The 14,323-nt window shown below is 47.9% G+C and overlaps 7 protein-coding genes across 7 annotated transcripts; 3 read left to right on the top strand and 4 right to left on the bottom strand.

Moving 5' to 3' along the window:
- Positions 1 to 262: 262 nt before the first annotated feature.
- Positions 263 to 2,900, bottom strand: ASPWEDRAFT_112951 (Zn(II)2Cys6 transcription factor; the record flags this gene model as incomplete). Its single annotated transcript, XM_040828370.1, has 6 exons — positions 263 to 1,178; positions 1,226 to 1,414; positions 1,464 to 2,071; positions 2,129 to 2,209; positions 2,266 to 2,695; positions 2,749 to 2,900. The coding sequence occupies 6 exons, from the start codon at positions 2,898 to 2,900 to the stop codon at positions 263 to 265; spliced, it is 2,376 nt and encodes a 791-aa protein (XP_040688245.1).
- Positions 2,901 to 3,341: 441 nt separating this feature from the next.
- On the bottom strand, positions 3,342 to 4,192 carry ASPWEDRAFT_743188 (oxygenase MpaB family protein; the record flags this gene model as incomplete). The annotated part of the gene is made up of 3 exons (XM_040839455.1): positions 3,940 to 4,192; positions 3,655 to 3,864; positions 3,342 to 3,611 (listed from the first exon to the last, which is right to left on the bottom strand). Exons 1-3 carry the CDS (start codon positions 4,126 to 4,128, stop codon positions 3,342 to 3,344), a joined length of 669 nt encoding a protein of 222 aa, XP_040688244.1. The 5' UTR covers positions 4,129 to 4,192.
- Positions 4,193 to 4,652: 460 nt separating this feature from the next.
- Positions 4,653 to 5,936, top strand: ASPWEDRAFT_173978 (DUF3712 domain-containing protein; the record flags this gene model as incomplete). Its single annotated transcript, XM_040831158.1, has 4 exons — positions 4,653 to 4,870; positions 4,919 to 5,343; positions 5,390 to 5,514; positions 5,559 to 5,936. The coding sequence occupies 4 exons, from the start codon at positions 4,653 to 4,655 to the stop codon at positions 5,934 to 5,936; spliced, it is 1,146 nt and encodes a 381-aa protein (XP_040688243.1).
- Positions 5,937 to 6,073: 137 nt separating this feature from the next.
- Positions 6,074 to 6,413, top strand: ASPWEDRAFT_113069 (cytochrome b5-like heme/steroid binding domain-containing protein; the record flags this gene model as incomplete). The annotated part of the gene is made up of 2 exons (XM_040828381.1): positions 6,074 to 6,206; positions 6,250 to 6,413. The coding sequence occupies 2 exons, from the start codon at positions 6,074 to 6,076 to the stop codon at positions 6,411 to 6,413; spliced, it is 297 nt and encodes a 98-aa protein (XP_040688242.1).
- Positions 6,414 to 6,686: 273 nt separating this feature from the next.
- On the bottom strand, positions 6,687 to 8,563 carry ASPWEDRAFT_42552 (uncharacterized protein). Its single transcript, XM_040835808.1, has one exon. It carries the CDS (start codon positions 8,556 to 8,558, stop codon positions 6,834 to 6,836), a length of 1,725 nt encoding a protein of 574 aa, XP_040688241.1. The 5' UTR covers positions 8,559 to 8,563; the 3' UTR covers positions 6,687 to 6,833.
- Positions 8,564 to 9,729: 1,166 nt separating this feature from the next.
- ASPWEDRAFT_42551 (DUF3176 domain-containing protein) lies at positions 9,730 to 11,367 on the top strand. Its single transcript, XM_040835807.1, has one exon. It carries the CDS (start codon positions 9,743 to 9,745, stop codon positions 11,306 to 11,308), a length of 1,566 nt encoding a protein of 521 aa, XP_040688240.1. The 5' UTR covers positions 9,730 to 9,742; the 3' UTR covers positions 11,309 to 11,367.
- Positions 11,368 to 12,446: 1,079 nt separating this feature from the next.
- On the bottom strand, positions 12,447 to 14,232 carry ASPWEDRAFT_29694 (acyl--CoA ligase; the record flags this gene model as incomplete). The annotated part of the gene is made up of 4 exons (XM_040833315.1): positions 12,447 to 13,002; positions 13,048 to 13,907; positions 13,952 to 14,089; positions 14,140 to 14,232. The coding sequence occupies 4 exons, from the start codon at positions 14,230 to 14,232 to the stop codon at positions 12,447 to 12,449; spliced, it is 1,647 nt and encodes a 548-aa protein (XP_040688239.1).
- Between the last annotated feature and the right edge of the window lie 91 nt (positions 14,233 to 14,323).

Below are 14,323 nucleotides of genomic sequence, written 5' to 3'. Positions count from 1 at the left end.
TGGCCTTCACTATCTAATAATGCAGCGACTTCAAGTAATTCGGCACTCAACTTACACTCTGCTGTTTCCATAAGATGCTGAATTGTACCCACAACCTCTGATACAGTGAGTGTCTTCGCAACAACCAGCATGTCTTGTACCCGATCAAGCGCCTGTGGAAGTCTGTGTAATGTTTTGTAATTAAGATAGAGGGCAAGAGTTGTAATATAGTTCCCAATAATAGATGGTTGGTTCAAGTAAAAATATCACTTCATCCCTCAAATCAAGGCAGATCATCTAGTGGCGCACGGAGCAATGAAGTAAACAGTCCTGAATCAATCTCGCAGTCCACATCCTGAGTATATTCCATCTCACCTGATGATACAGTGTCTTCCACTGGTTGGCGCTCTTCACTGTCGAGTACATCCTGCAATCCTACAACCTCACCTTCTGATTGGGGACTGTTTCTGGATGGAATACCCCCCAGGTCGAAATAGTCGAGATTGACAGCATGTCCCGCAAGCTCCCTTTCAGTGGGCGAGTCATAGTTGTCCGGCATATCTTCATGGTCCTTCCCAGCCAGTCCAGGAATAACTGTCCAGATATCATCGTACACTCGATTCTGGGTATCACAAGAGCTAGCAAGCTTGAACTCGGATTTCCTTTGGTCTGGCTCATCTATACCGTTTGGCTGTTCTTCACTATCCTGCGTCCAGGGAAGCCTTGTCAATCCCACCCACGGCAGGTGTCGAACCAATCGAGGAAGAGCATTTTCATAAGGTAGTCGACCATTCGACAGGCCATAGTCAACCGTTGTCGATATGCGTAGGTATGCTCGAGGATTGCCGAGGAATGCATCATGCCAGTTTGTGGGTCGTCCTTGGATAAAAGAACCCAGTCCATCAGTAGGTGTATCAGCAGGTGATCCAATGGATATTTCAGAGTGCATTCTTGGCGGCTCTTGAACGGCATGTGAGCCGCATCGAAGAAAGACATCTTGGGTGGTGATGTATGCTAACTGCAAGATATTGTTAGTTTTCATCGCCACGAAGTCAGTCACGTCGTAGAGCGCCTTCGAGTGGCGGACGATTTCTCCTAGACGTTCTAGACGGCGTTGTCGTATAATCATTTCTGACTGTGAGGGTGAAAGTTTTACGTCGATGGCAGTGAGAACGAGCGGCATGGCTGCGTATGCCAGTCTAGATGGTCAGTATACTATAATAATCTAACAAAGCAGACGACTTACACACTGAGGGGTAGCCTTTCTGCACGACCCTCTCCGCTGAAAAACTCCATAACACCAGTTAAGCCAGTCATGGCATTCTGAAGATCCTTGCCTGTGTTCACCAGTTGATTGGGATAATCGTTCCCAGTGAAGGCAAGATGCTTCTCAATAATCATTGCTTCATACTGAGCCAGATCAACCCTTGCAGCACTAGAACACTCATTAGCAGGAATGTAGGTGAGAAGAAAGGTGGTCCTACTAGTAGTACATATACGTCAAGTTAGTAAACAAAGTCACTGGTTCATGGCTCGTCGAAGGAAGAAAACTAGATCCAGCTTCCCACTTATCCAACGAACATTTGATTCTCTTGATAGCAGCAATGACGGCCTTGAACTCTGGAAGCGACAGTGATGGCGACGAAATGCCATGTGATGAGAACACCAGCGCAACCATATCCGTCAGAAGGACAGCCAGTCTGCACTGCTCCTGCATAACTTGAAAGAGCAGAATTTTCACATCTTCTTCGTATACTCGAGATTGGGATATATCCTCTGAGAAATCCTCCTCTTTCAGCCAGTTATCTCCGGTGTTGAACTCCATCGATGTCACTTGCGGACGACGCCGCAGGCCAATGGAAATGACCCGATCCCGGAGAAGGATAGACCACCATAACCGCTTTTTCATTGATACCACGATCTCTGTAGAAGATATTTCTTGAGAGCAGCCGACGATCATGGCATTCTGGATAGCGCGCATCAACCAGATACTACCGGCTTGGGGATCGTCAGTTGACGTATGGTGGGTGAGAAGGACGGCGCCTTGAGCTTTCGCGAACGGGTCGGTTTCGGCTTTGAGATCGAAGAGTAACTACAATGGTGCTATATTAGAGACGCAATAGATGAGTATACTATGGTATGGTGTTACCTTTGCACGGTTGTATAATGTTGTTCTTGCATCTCGCTTGTTGGTAAATCCGCATTTTTGTAGCGTTTCCAACGGGACAAACTGAATTACAGTTAGACATATCCTCGATCATAATAAGGCATTATCGGAATACTAACTGGGCAGCTCGCAAATAGGAATGCCTGAAAAACAAACAACGATATTTTCCGTGATCCAGTGAACCCATTATCCGAATCAACGGCAATACGCCAGAACTCAGCCTCATCCAGAACAGGAAGACAAGGATGAATCTGGAGGAAGTATTGCCGGGCAAACTCATTAATAGTCAGCCAGTTGGGAATACTGAAGCATCCCTTTGATGATAGATATGTCACATCCTCTTGAGCTAGATGAAGAAGACCGTGTAGCTCAAGGAAAGGGTAGAAGATGAAGGACGTATCGCCGTCAAGATTGATAACAGCATCGAGACCATCGGAGATTCTGCTGTAATTGAATACCTTATCTACAGATTCGTCTAGATTGTTGAAATCCCAATCTCTCGTTGGATTCGTAGATTGTTGCTCCGAGTCAGGGTCAGAATTTTTAGACCTGTTCACACTTAGACGGAGTCTGCCATAATATCGATCTACAATATCACCTACCGTCTCGGAATTCTTAATCGAAGAGTACAGTTATCTCGGCCATCTTGCTGACACCGAGTACAAGGACAGCCACGGATAGATGCATCACAGCGCACCTTGCGGTGACGACACCAATAACACGCTCGAGCGGCCCGTTTCGTACGTTGCAACATTGAGTTCCTCGGTTTGATGAAGAGGCAACACGTTCCGAGAGGAGATTCGAGAGTGAGGGGTTGATCTAATCTAAGTATTAGCCTTGTCTCCACGTACCGCACGTCAGCTACGAGTTGACGACGATTCGCTTGGCCGTTGTGGTCGATCCCGTCTACGCGGGACCAATCAGGTTGAACATAAAAACCGGATTACCAAGTCTGGATGATCAGGTGGCTATGGGTGCGAATCCTCTTAGTCTGGATCTGCAGCATGAATCAGGAATGACTGCTATCGACGCAAATAAGTGGTCAAGCCCCATACTTACCCCGCGTTCAGTGGGACCATGCGGGGGTTTAGGCTTTTAAGTTCCTCGGCCGTTCGGTTTAGATCCACTTCATGTGAATATAAAATAGCATTTTGAATAGATAAATCGTATTCAAACGTAATAAACAGATGGAATATCACTTGGCGTCTTTGGTCCGTCTCCGCATATCCTTCATATAGTACCGCAATGGATACGTACGGATGAACTTTGGTGTAGCAGGATACATTGCCTTGGTCAATCCCGTTACAATTCCTTGCATTCTCCGTCGACACTTGCCTATCTTGAGGCCATATTCTTCTCGGATGCGATCTGGGAGCATATCGGCTGTCATAAGTCGAACCAAAGGAAGAACAGCACGAATTTTCAGCGGCACGCGGTTGCTGAATAGTAAATCCTTGGCCACGTTCTTTGCATTTGGGGTGATGTTTCTGTATCTTTTCAATATGTACATTCCAGTAGATCCAAGATGCCCGACGATCCTGTGGCCACATCCCAGGTCTCACGCGTAAAGAGACGGCGAGTATGGCATATTCTCGATACACATCTTCTGCTGCTTCCTCGCTCATTCGACCAAACACCTGCTCGTACACATCAATTCCAACGGCTTGCGGAGTAGCAGCAACCCACACTTGCAGCTGTGGATCATCACCAGAGTAGATCTACGTCATGGTAGTTCGCAATCGGTCTAAAGGCCGGTAGGAACAGTTGCTGTGTTTGTCGACGCCTTTACCAACGCCTGGCATGGCGACTTGGAGGAGGATAGCGGCTGCTCCGCCAGCGAGGAGGATGCCTTCCTGGACGATCTTTTGAATGCGCTCGGGCTTTTCCAGAGCATTGAGGACGTTTGGCTCTGTTGCACCGTCTGGGTAGGAAGGGGGCATGAAAAATGTTTCTTTCTCGATTGTAGTGTTGTTTGCTTCCATTATGGCGGTTATTTCGTGTGTCGAGGATGATATGGCCAATTGTGAATGGAACGATATATGTCACGGAGCATGTATGAAAGCATACTAGTTATATACGATATATAATATCAATATACACTACGATCTTGAATTATCAAAATAAACACGAATCGCTCATGAATTCAAATGCTTAACTATACCACCTACCGCGGACCGGACGGACGGCTGCTATCATAAGCAAAGACCAATCTTGCTTTATACATTATACAACGACAGGGTGTACTGCCGCGGAACTCCAGACAAGGAGGGGGTTGATGGCGGGGTTGATGGCGATGATGCTGAAGATCACCCCGCTCGACCGTAAATAAGATCAATCAGACATGGTTTCATGTCCAAGCGTGGTCTAAATCCTTTGGCGTATGCGCGGGGAATGGCATGTAATGTATGTGCATGATTGGTTGGTGTTGTAGATGGGAAGTTGATTTCTAGTACTTATATCTGTCAGTTAGGGCAGGTAAATCTAGTCTGTTCATTCAAACAGCATCATGGCCGTTGGAGATAAATATCGCGATCTAGAAAAAGACACCAAAGCAACCAAACTGTCCAGTTTGGATGCAGAGATCGAACATATTGAATCTGCTGGCCCTGGATCCCTTAATAAAAACAAGGTAGTGCAATTAAAAGCGCGCCGGCATTTCCAACGCTTCTGGTGCTGCTATCTATTGGCCGCTATCGTATTTCTCGCCATCTTTCTACCAATCTTGTAGGCTCCATCGACATTCTAACTTGATCATAATTCTGATTGATATAGCTTCGTCTTTATCGTCCCCGCCATCGCGCAGAGAATAGTCGACGACACCAGTCTTCCCGTCTACGCAGCAGGAATCCTCGATCCTACACCAGACACCATCACCTTTTCGATCAACACCTCTCTCAGTATTCCCGCTGGTCTATCGGTTCGAACTGAACCATTCACCTTATCGCTCTTCAATCGAGACGTCCATCCAATTCAACCATGGATCGATGTTGGACTACCGGAATACAATCTTAAAGGAAAAACCCCGATGAGTATTATACAGAAGGACACCAAAATCATCAGTCATGCGCAGTTTGTAGAAACAATCACCAGGGCTGCTTACTCGAAGCAGTTTACCCTGTCAGCAAAGGGATCTACAGTTGGGCATCTTGGGGCTCTAAAGGCAGGGTTGACGCTTGATAAAGATATCGAACTCGATGGTGAGTCACTATGCAGAGTTATACAATACCATTCTGACATATGTAGGACTCGACAAAATCAGTGGCTTGTCAATCGACTCTGCACGTCTTGTTGCACCCGCAGAAGAGGATGGGACGAATCTTCGAGGCACCATTACACTGCCCAATCATTCTGCTATCACTTTAGCCCTGGTATGCCTGATCTATCCTCTTTTCAATATATGCTGATCCACCAGGGAAATGTCACACTCAATCTCAAAACAGCGGGTCTCATCATCGGCCAAGGCTTTCTCGATAACGTCGTCTTAAAACCAGGCAACAACAGCATGCCCTTACGAGCAACCCTCAGCATCCAGACAGTGCTAGAAAATATATTGGACATATTATCCGCGCAAAAGTCCGCCCTCACTGACGGCGAACTGGAAATATGCGCATCAGTAAACTCGACTGTGTACAACGGCAAGCACATCACGTATTACGAAGAGGTGTTGAACAGTCTGACTCTGACTGCTCGTGTGCCGATAATAAAGGTGTTGACGGACACGGTGCAGGGGCTATCTCAGGATTCTGGCTTTAATCTTAGCAGTATACTAGATGATATTGGGAATAGTTGATTTATGCTTGATGATATGTCATGAATTATGACTTACAGTTTATTCATGCATGCATTTGGAAACCGAGGCTTACACATATCAGTAATACATATAAGATATCCTGCCGTAATGAAGTGTATGCGTTATCTAATATTGCCATGGCAGAGCCACCATCATACACCAAAGACGATGTCTCTAAACACAACTCCCTGGATGACTTGTGGGTCATTATTGATGGAGAAATATACAATCTAACAGAGTTCCGAGCAGAGCATCCAGGAGGGGCGAGGAGTATATTAACCTGATATGTATCTGAAGTGTACGGACCAAACAGTGCTCCAAACCATGGCAGGAAAAAATGCCTCGAAGAAGTTCCACAAATACCATCGTTCTGCAATTCTATCTAGATATTATGCACTGCGGGTTGGAATGGTAGTTTTGAAACCCAATCGGAAATGGACACTTTTCAGCTCTTCGTTCTGTATGACTATGTTCTGATTCTGTTTAACGAAAATAAAGCAGACCATTGTATTGGCGACGGAGTCAACAGTTCCAGTATAACTCCTTTGGGACCATTCACGACTTGGAGGGTTTGTCTCCCAATGAACAATTTTGGTCGTGGGCTGAGAATTGGGGAGGGGGGTTGCTAGAGGCTTACATGGAGTTCTAGGGGTCAAGCCGTACGAAGGTATAAACTCTATATGAAGAAGCCGTATATAAACCCCTCACACTAGGATTTTACACTTGACGTCAACATGAATTATTTTAACAGTTGACTTGTATATGAATGAATAGCCAAAGATTCTATCGAGGTTAGTAGGATATATATCTACCTGCCATAATAGGTAAATACTTCTGCTAATATAGCTACATAGTAGGTCCAAATGCAGTAACTCCATTGATACAACACAAACCAATTCAAAGTTTGGCAAAACTCGCCAACCGTCTCAGAAGACCATCTGGCTCCGCAACTCCTAGCTTGACGATTTCTTCAGCGCGGTCTTGCCGGTCAGCGACGGAATATATGCGGAGCTCGTCAGCGTTGCCCGACGGCCGTAGATGAGCAACATCGCCATTCTCGAATCCAATGCGGACTCCGTCAGTATAATTAAACCGAGTGATTGGTGCAAAGCCGAGCTGGGCAGAAAATATTGCTTCAAGTTCTCGGCGAATCCGGACAAGCCTCTCAGTATGAATGGCCGAAATGGTGACCGGGCCATCTTGGGCATCGCGGACGATAATGTCCTCCAAGCCAGACTGATAGTATACCTCCTGCATGCTAGCAGCCGGAGGCGAGAGGCGCTCTACAATCTTAGCACTGATAGGACGAGGAAAGTTGCGGATCAATCCAGACCGGCTGAACCGTTTCGGCAGCGTTTCAAACAGGGTTGCGACTGTAGATTGAGATCGGTGCGTCGCGAACAAAGCACACAGTAAAGGCAGCACGGCGTCGCGAGTGGGAAGCGCCGTGAGCACTTTGCCATCGATATCAATGTCGGAGCCGGTGAGGAAGCCGCCGTTCGCTTCCCATCCAACCACGCGGCGACACCCTCTGTCAATAGCCTGCTGCATTCCAGCAATCACGTACGGGCTTCCGATTTTGGTCTTCTTCTCCAACACGCCGGCGAGGGATCCACGGTCGATGCCATCGTTGGTGCTGATCGGGACGACGACGGCATCGGGGCGTAGAAACTCTGCAACTACCATGCCTAAAAGGTCGCCGCTGAAAAAACGCAGCTTACCGTTCTCGGGTGCAAGGAGAAGCGGGCGATCGCTATCACCGTCTGTAGAGATGACTGCATGGAAGCTCTGACCGGATTCGTCGTAAAGGGCTTGGACTGTGTCGAGCTGGGCCTGATCAATGGCCTCGGTGTCGATAGGAATGAACTGTTGGCTGCGACCCACAGCCACCACTTCGGCTCCCATCTTTTCGAGCAGCTCGACGAGCAGATCACGGCCGACAGCCGAGTGCTGGTAGATGAGCAATTTCATACCCTGCAGCGTCTGTCCGCTGAAGAAATCAAGATATCGTTGTAGATAGGCGGTCTTGCCATTGGCCACCGGGGCCACCAGGGTGGCATCCACCCCGCGCAACATGCCCTGGGAATCAAAAACAGACTCGGCATAGGGCTGCGCAAGGAGCTGTCCACGAGTGACACTGACAGCCTCACCAATCGGCTGCTCATGCTCTTTCAACAGCTCGCCTTTGGAAGTATTCAATTTGTACCCGTTCCGATCGAACGGGATATGACTGCCGGTCACCATGATGCTCCCCTTTCCCTTTTCAAGGGCAAAAAAGGTGAGAGCAGGTGTCGGAATGGCACCTAGATTGACAGGGCGCATCCCTCCATCTTTGATCGCCTGCTGAACCGCCTGGCAAAGACCACCGCGGCCATTCTCTACATACTCTGTGGAGCTGGGGCGGAGGTCATGGGCAAAGTAAAAGTCATCGCCGATGGCAATGCCGCCTTCGGACGGCGCGATTGACTGCAGGTACCGGATTTCGGCCAGCACATTGGTATAGATTTCCAGTTGCGTTAAATGGATCACTAGGCCACGGCGACCGCTGGTTCCGAATTTAAGAGCTACCGGTTCGTAGGCCAGATGAACCCGGAGGGCATCAAGGGGCGAAGCGACAGGCATTTTCTGGGTCTTAAATATATAAAATGTAAATATGGTAAGAAAGAAAAAAGCATAAGAGGGGCTCTCCAAGGTGACTAATAATGAGGCGTGTTAGATTGTGATTGGATAGCCTCAGTCCAAGACATCCACTTAGCTGGAGTTATTTTTCTGGTGCCAGGTCAATGATTCCCTATAACCTCTTTTTGTATGTGTAGCAGGTACACCATCCAGCGTTATATAATTGATAATTCTATTATGAGGGATGGATTAACAGTTGAATGCCATGCGTATATGTAGCTATGGTTTCTGTGTCAATTGAGAGAATATAAAGACCCTCATCACTAAATAGAGATTGTAGTATATCCCCTGGCATAATTATCCAGGTAAGCTATCTGTCATCATGAATTAAAAGTATATAGTCGAATAGGGTTTGTGGTGAGGAATGTAGACAAGGCTAAAAATATATTTATCCCAATGTATTTGAACTCTTCAAGTCTTAAAATTTTCTATAAACATTCATATATTATTACACGAAAGGAACCAAAGAACTGGAATTTGATATGGATTTCGAAACCTGATAGCAAGATATATCCATTCAAGGTTCTGTATAGTTTGTGTGGAGGGTGCACCACTGATATTCGGCCATAGTCGGACCAAAGTGAATCCCTCATTCCATGTCTTGTAGCTCAGCAACAATGACGAACACTACCAATGAACCTGTTTCCAATATTAGTCAAATAAATCAGGATGCTGCAGGGCGTGGTCGTACCATGGGCCATTTTCCTCAGCCTCGTCGTCGATCATTGTTACAGCCTTGCAACCCCGCACCAGCCTCAGCCACGCTCAAAGATCCTCAGAAAAGACGCAGAAACCTCTTTTGAATCCTTCGATTCAAAATGCAGTCCGTGGAGTTGACACGCAGTGCAAATGTGACTGGACTCCGAAGCCAGCAATCCCGTGCCGAATTGCTTCCTGAAACCCATTACCGTCGCGACACAATGCCGCAAAACCTTCAATCCAGATGGATGAGACTCATCATGGACACGTGGTTTAGTGAGACCTTTGCCATGACGTTCAGTATCCTCTGCTTCGTTGCCATTTTCGCTGTTCTGAGAGTATATGATCAGAAACCGACGCCTAACCTGCGCTACGGACTGACATTGAACGCCATCGTGTCTGTACTTACGACCGCGTGCAAGTCATCGATGATCTTTGTCGTGGCTGAATGTATTGGGCAATTGAAGTGGGTGTGGTTCCAGAAAAAACGACAACTGCAGGGGATTCAAAATGTCGACGACGCCAGCCGTGGGCCGTGGGGATCGTTGACGATTCTCTTCCAACGCCCGGGTCGCTCCTTAATATCACTCGGTGCCATTGTGACTATTCTGGCACTTGCCTTTGAGCCATTCATGCAGCAGATAGTCACTTATCCAACCAGACAAGTTGAAAGTCCCTCCAAACGCGCAATCGCAAAGCAATCACACATCGCGATGCCTGTCGTGGATGATGGCTTTCGGGATTCAGTCGATTCCGGGATCTGGGGGAAAGACTTCAACGTGAATCCAACATGTCCATCTGGAAACTGCACCTGGGCCCCTTTCACCTCAATAGGGTACTGCAGTAGATGCGAAGACATCACCTCCCAGCCCAAGTCCATCTCCTGCCCGAATGTCACAATGGACCACAACATGACTGGGATCCAGAAGACAATGTGCAATATCACTATCTTGGACGGCCCGTGGATTCAAACTCCCATTCAGGTTAAACCACTAGGCGACGGTGCTCTCGTGATGGAAATTCCTGAAGATGTTATCTGGCAAGCTGATATCTGGGGGAGACCCCTTAGTAGTGGCCAGGACTGGACAAGAAAGTATCCGTATAAGAATGAGATGACCTCTTTGGCCCATGCGAGGCTCAATGTGACAACGAACAAGAAAAGGCCACAGAAACACCCAGAATGTGCCCTGGAGATCTTAAATGTTACAAGATGCATCTTATCGTTATGTACCAGGGAATATAATATATCCGTATCAGAGGGCATTCCTTCGATGAATATTTCCCAGCCGAACTGGGGGAAGATATTTACCTACAATCACACCCCAGGGGGATCGTGGTATCAAAATGAGACCGTCTGCTGGCAACCCGGCCAAGGTGCTACAGTCAATGTCACACAACTACCGGGCGGCAACACGTGGGATCGCATCAGTTTTGCCAACGCCAGGGAGTTTGCAGTCTGTCCGAACACACTCTACTACAATGAGATTGGGGGTGGCTTGAAGGGCTACAGTACTCAGGACTGGTTTGTCCGCGGTAAAAGCGACACCGAATGGACCTTTTTGTCCAGCGCTGATGCTTCAACGGACAACATAGATAAAATACTGAGAATGGGTCTGGGCACAGTGACCAAGAATGTTGCTGCGTCTATGACCAAGTATGTGCTCGAAAACAACAGCACCGATGTTGCAGGCACGGTGGCCGTGTCAGAAAGCTATGTGGCGGTTGATTGGCGATGGCTCACCTTGCCACTGCTGCTTCTGCTATGTAGCATCGCTCTGTTGATATCAACCATTTGGATCAACATGAAGCGAAAGCTGGGGATATGGAAGTCATCCATCTTGCCAATGCTGTATCATGGATTGGAGGATGGCATGGTACCCGATAGTGATGACCTGGCCACAGTTAGCGGGATGAATCAAGCGGCAGGTAAAGTTGATGCAAGGCTTTCATTCTCTGATAAAAAGGGGCGATTGATGTTGAGGGATGATGTATAGTTATAACAGTCGTTCCTCTGGAAGATATATTTATGGAGAATAATACTAATCTCTACCGCATAAGTACTACGAGTTCTGGAACATACTTGAACGCAACTATCAAGAGAAGATAACTGGGCGTAATATCCAGCTAAATGGAACATCCGATTGGCTCATCAATAAAGGCTGTCATGTTTATATCGGAAGAATATTCTCCGTGCCAACTCTTCTCGTATCCTGAACCTGCGGTCTTCTCGTGGAACGGAAAATATGACGAACGGGCTCGAATTCATGGGAATCCTCATGAGTTCTATGATCCGAATGGTATGCCTGGGCACTCTTTGCATCCGTTGTGGTTTGGTCTGTTGGTTCCTGTCCAGGAGGGATTGGCTGCTCCGAGAAGAGTCGCATATCCGCCTAGAGAAGCCAAGGAATTGTGGAATAGTGTCCAGGAGGAAGATGTTATCCGGAAAGACGTCAAGGAGCAGGATGTCAAGCTGAGTGATGCAGCAGTGATGGGGAAATGACTGGATGTCCAGGCTGCAGATGGCAATGATCTTTCAGTAACAGAACTTCACACTCTGACGCCGATTGTTATATCCAGTCCGACGGAGAAGATGCTCTACTTTCCACTACGATATATGGCCAAGAACCACACCGGGAATGATCTGGAAATATCCGGGCTCGGGAGCTTCCAAGGGCTGAGAAAGGCAAATGAGACGCTTACTTCCCCGTTCTATCTACCGTCTGGACAGCAACTGAATCATCGCATAAGACAGCCGTGGGAGCCATCCGTGCGTGTTCTTCCGAATAGTGCTATCTCAGCTGCATTGCTAGGACTCGTGCCGTGGGAACAGACCTCTGTCATTGTTGAACTGACAGACTTATTCCTTAGGGATCTGGACAATGCGAAGGAATTGATGAGAATGCAAAGGAGTTGCATCGCCAGACTCTTCGAGCATTCATTGAGTTCAGAAGACCCGAGATGCATGTGTTTGGCGACAATTCTGCATTCTTACATTTACAGCAGCAGCAGGAGGATGAAGAAGATACCCCTGTTGTTCAAGAAAATGATACCCAGCTTGATGAAACAGCAGTCGAAGAAGAAGACCATGGTTCATGAGAACTATATACAATATGGACAACCATATACAGGCTCTCACATCTTGGCCTTGCTCAGCCGTGCCTCGATATCCTTCTTAGCATCCTCTCTCAACGCCCTCTTCAGGATCTTCCCACTGGGATTTTTCGGGATAGCATCAACAAACTTGACGCCCCCAGTGAGCGCCTTGAACTTGGCCAACCGTTCAAGAACATACTTCTGGACATCTTCACCTACCAGTCTATCCCCTTCTCCAACTCGACGAACGACATATGCCCGGGGATATTCGCTATCCACACCGGGAATGGTGACTCCGATCACTGCAGCATCCACAATGTGCGGATGGCCGAGAAGCACCGCTTCGATTTCCGGCGGCGCAACCTGGAATCCACGGACTTTGATGAGTTCCTTCTTCCGGTCGACGATGTACCATTTCAAGGTGTCGCGATCACAGTACGCGATATCGCCTGTCTTGAACCATCCATCAGCATCGAATGATTCCGCATTCGCCTTGTCGTTCTTGAAATATCCAGGCGTGACCGTTGGCCCACGGACACAAAACTCCCCTCGCACGCCATACGCAGAGATGTTATTCCCATTATCATCAATCAACCTGAATCGTCAGCCCCATCCCAAACAAATCAGCAGAAATACATACTTAGCCTCAACACTCGCAATCAACCTCCCCACCGACCCCGTATCATCCTGCTCCGGATACTGGAACTTGGTCGCAACACAGCACGTCTCCGTCATGCCCCAAACCTGCGTCATCGGCGCTCCATCCGCCATCAACGCGCGGAACTTTTCCTGCACACTTTTATCCAACGGGGCCGCTCCACAAGCTGCCGCCTTGACTTTTTTCAAAAACGGTCCTGTCTTTGTAAACGGGGACATGATAATTGCGATCGCGATCGGAGGCACGACGGTCAAATCGGTGATTTCGTATTTCTCAATCGTGCGCAGGAATGTCTCCATGTCGAATCGACGCATCAGGTACAATGATTGCCCGGACCTGAGAGTGGCGATGTGTGCCGTTGGTGCTGCTGCGGCGTGGAACACGGGGATGGCGATGATTTGCGAAACCTGGTACGGACGGGGATGCAGTTCGTTGACGATTTCCTGTTGCGCAATGAAGTTGTAGTGCGTGAGGGCGACGCCTTTGGGGAGGCCGGTGGTGCCGCTGCTGAAGAGGCGCATTGCTGTTGTCTTTTGCACTGTGTCGATGTCGTCGAAGCGCACCCAGTCTTCTTCACCAAAGGTGAGGAGGTGGTTCCACGATCGGAAGCCAGACGGGACGGTCTGTCCCTGGTGGTTGAAGATGAAGATGTTCTTCTCTGGAATGTTGACTTCCTTGGCGGCTGTCAGGAGGGCGTCCAGGATCTCCGGCTCGGAAATGAGAAAGACGCTGTCGGAGACTTTGAAGTGATGGGCGAGTTCCATCGGGGTGTATGCTGGGTTGGTGCCGGTGAAGATGCCTCCTGCGCCGATGATGGCCAGGACCAGCATGCTATAGTATATCTGCTAGAGTTAGAAGGATATTTTTTAAGGTAGGGGAGACATACATCATTGAAGGAATGGATAGCAACACAATCGCCCTTCTTCATTCCAGACGCTCTCAACCCAGCAATGAGCTGCCGGATGATAGTTCGAGCATGACGACATGATATCGTACGCGACGGATTGGCAACATCAATGTACACCTGCACTCATGAGTCACAAATACAATCAATCCATTAATTAATCGACCTACCGGTTTATCCAGATCATAGCCCGGATTGTCAAAAATATACGACAACAGATCCTTGGTAGGAAGAACGACGCGTTCGGACGGCTCGAAGATCATCGTGACCGCACAATTGGCATCAATTGAAGATAAAATAAAGACGAAATAAAATAGAAAAGAGGATGATTTCACTGTCAGATGACTCAGGTCG

The sequence above is a fragment of the Aspergillus wentii genome (assembly GCF_001890725.1).
Source record: "Aspergillus wentii DTO 134E9 unplaced genomic scaffold ASPWEscaffold_5, whole genome shotgun sequence".
Taxonomy (NCBI): Eukaryota; Fungi; Ascomycota; class Eurotiomycetes; order Eurotiales; family Aspergillaceae; genus Aspergillus; species Aspergillus wentii.
The sequence above is the reverse complement of the archived record's forward strand: the minus strand, read 5'-3'. Positions and strand labels throughout refer to the sequence as shown.

Excerpts from the sequence above, each read along its gene's own strand:
- ASPWEDRAFT_42552 (XM_040835808.1), bottom strand. The coding sequence starts at position 8,558 with ATGCCTGTCGCTTCGCCCCTTGATGCCCTCCGGGTTCATCTGGCCTAC.
- ASPWEDRAFT_42551 (XM_040835807.1), top strand. The coding sequence starts at position 9,743 with ATGATCTTTGTCGTGGCTGAATGTATTGGGCAATTGAAGTGGGTGTGG.